At 45.0% G+C, this 340-nt stretch overlaps 1 protein-coding gene and 1 long non-coding RNA gene across 2 annotated transcripts in view; one reads left to right on the top strand and one right to left on the bottom strand.

Annotated features, from left to right (window-relative positions):
• LOC116688618 (uncharacterized) overlaps nt 1–340 on the top strand; it is a 19,736-nt gene that overhangs the window by 12,253 nt on the left and 7,143 nt on the right. The window lies entirely within an intron of this gene.
• The window catches only part of LOC116688617 (trace amine-associated receptor 7e-like), a 1,360-nt gene that overhangs the window by 492 nt on the left and 528 nt on the right, over nt 1–340 (bottom strand). The window contains exon 2 of the mRNA XM_032514765.1: nt 1–340. This exon is cut by the window's left edge and continues 492 nt beyond it; it is cut by the window's right edge and continues 33 nt beyond it. Within this exon, the coding sequence (XP_032370656.1) occupies nt 1–340 (340 nt within the window).

Raw genomic sequence — 340 nt, 5'->3', positions numbered from 1 at the left:
CACACATGCTCCGTAACAGGATTGATACCTCCCTGGTTGAGTTGGGACATCCTTTAAATAAAGGAGGCTGTAGGAAATGGAACAGAACCAACACAGACAAACACAGAGTTTAACTCTCCTCGCAGTGACTTTAGTGGTGTAATGCAGAGGGTCACATATAGCCACATAACGGTCAACTGATATGAGCACCATGATACCTATTGAGGAGGAGGGAATGTTGACTGAAATAAGAGTATACACAGAACACACATAGTCACCAAGAAACCAGCAAGATGTTTTTCGGAGAACTTCTAGAGGCATCAGCAGGAGGCCCACTAGAAAGTCTGAGACAGCCAGAGAG

This window comes from Etheostoma spectabile, chromosome 4, assembly GCF_008692095.1.
Source record: "Etheostoma spectabile isolate EspeVRDwgs_2016 chromosome 4, UIUC_Espe_1.0, whole genome shotgun sequence".
Classification (NCBI taxonomy): Eukaryota; Metazoa; Chordata; class Actinopteri; order Perciformes; family Percidae; genus Etheostoma; species Etheostoma spectabile.
The sequence above is the reverse complement of the archived record's forward strand: the minus strand, read 5'-3'. Positions and strand labels throughout refer to the sequence as shown.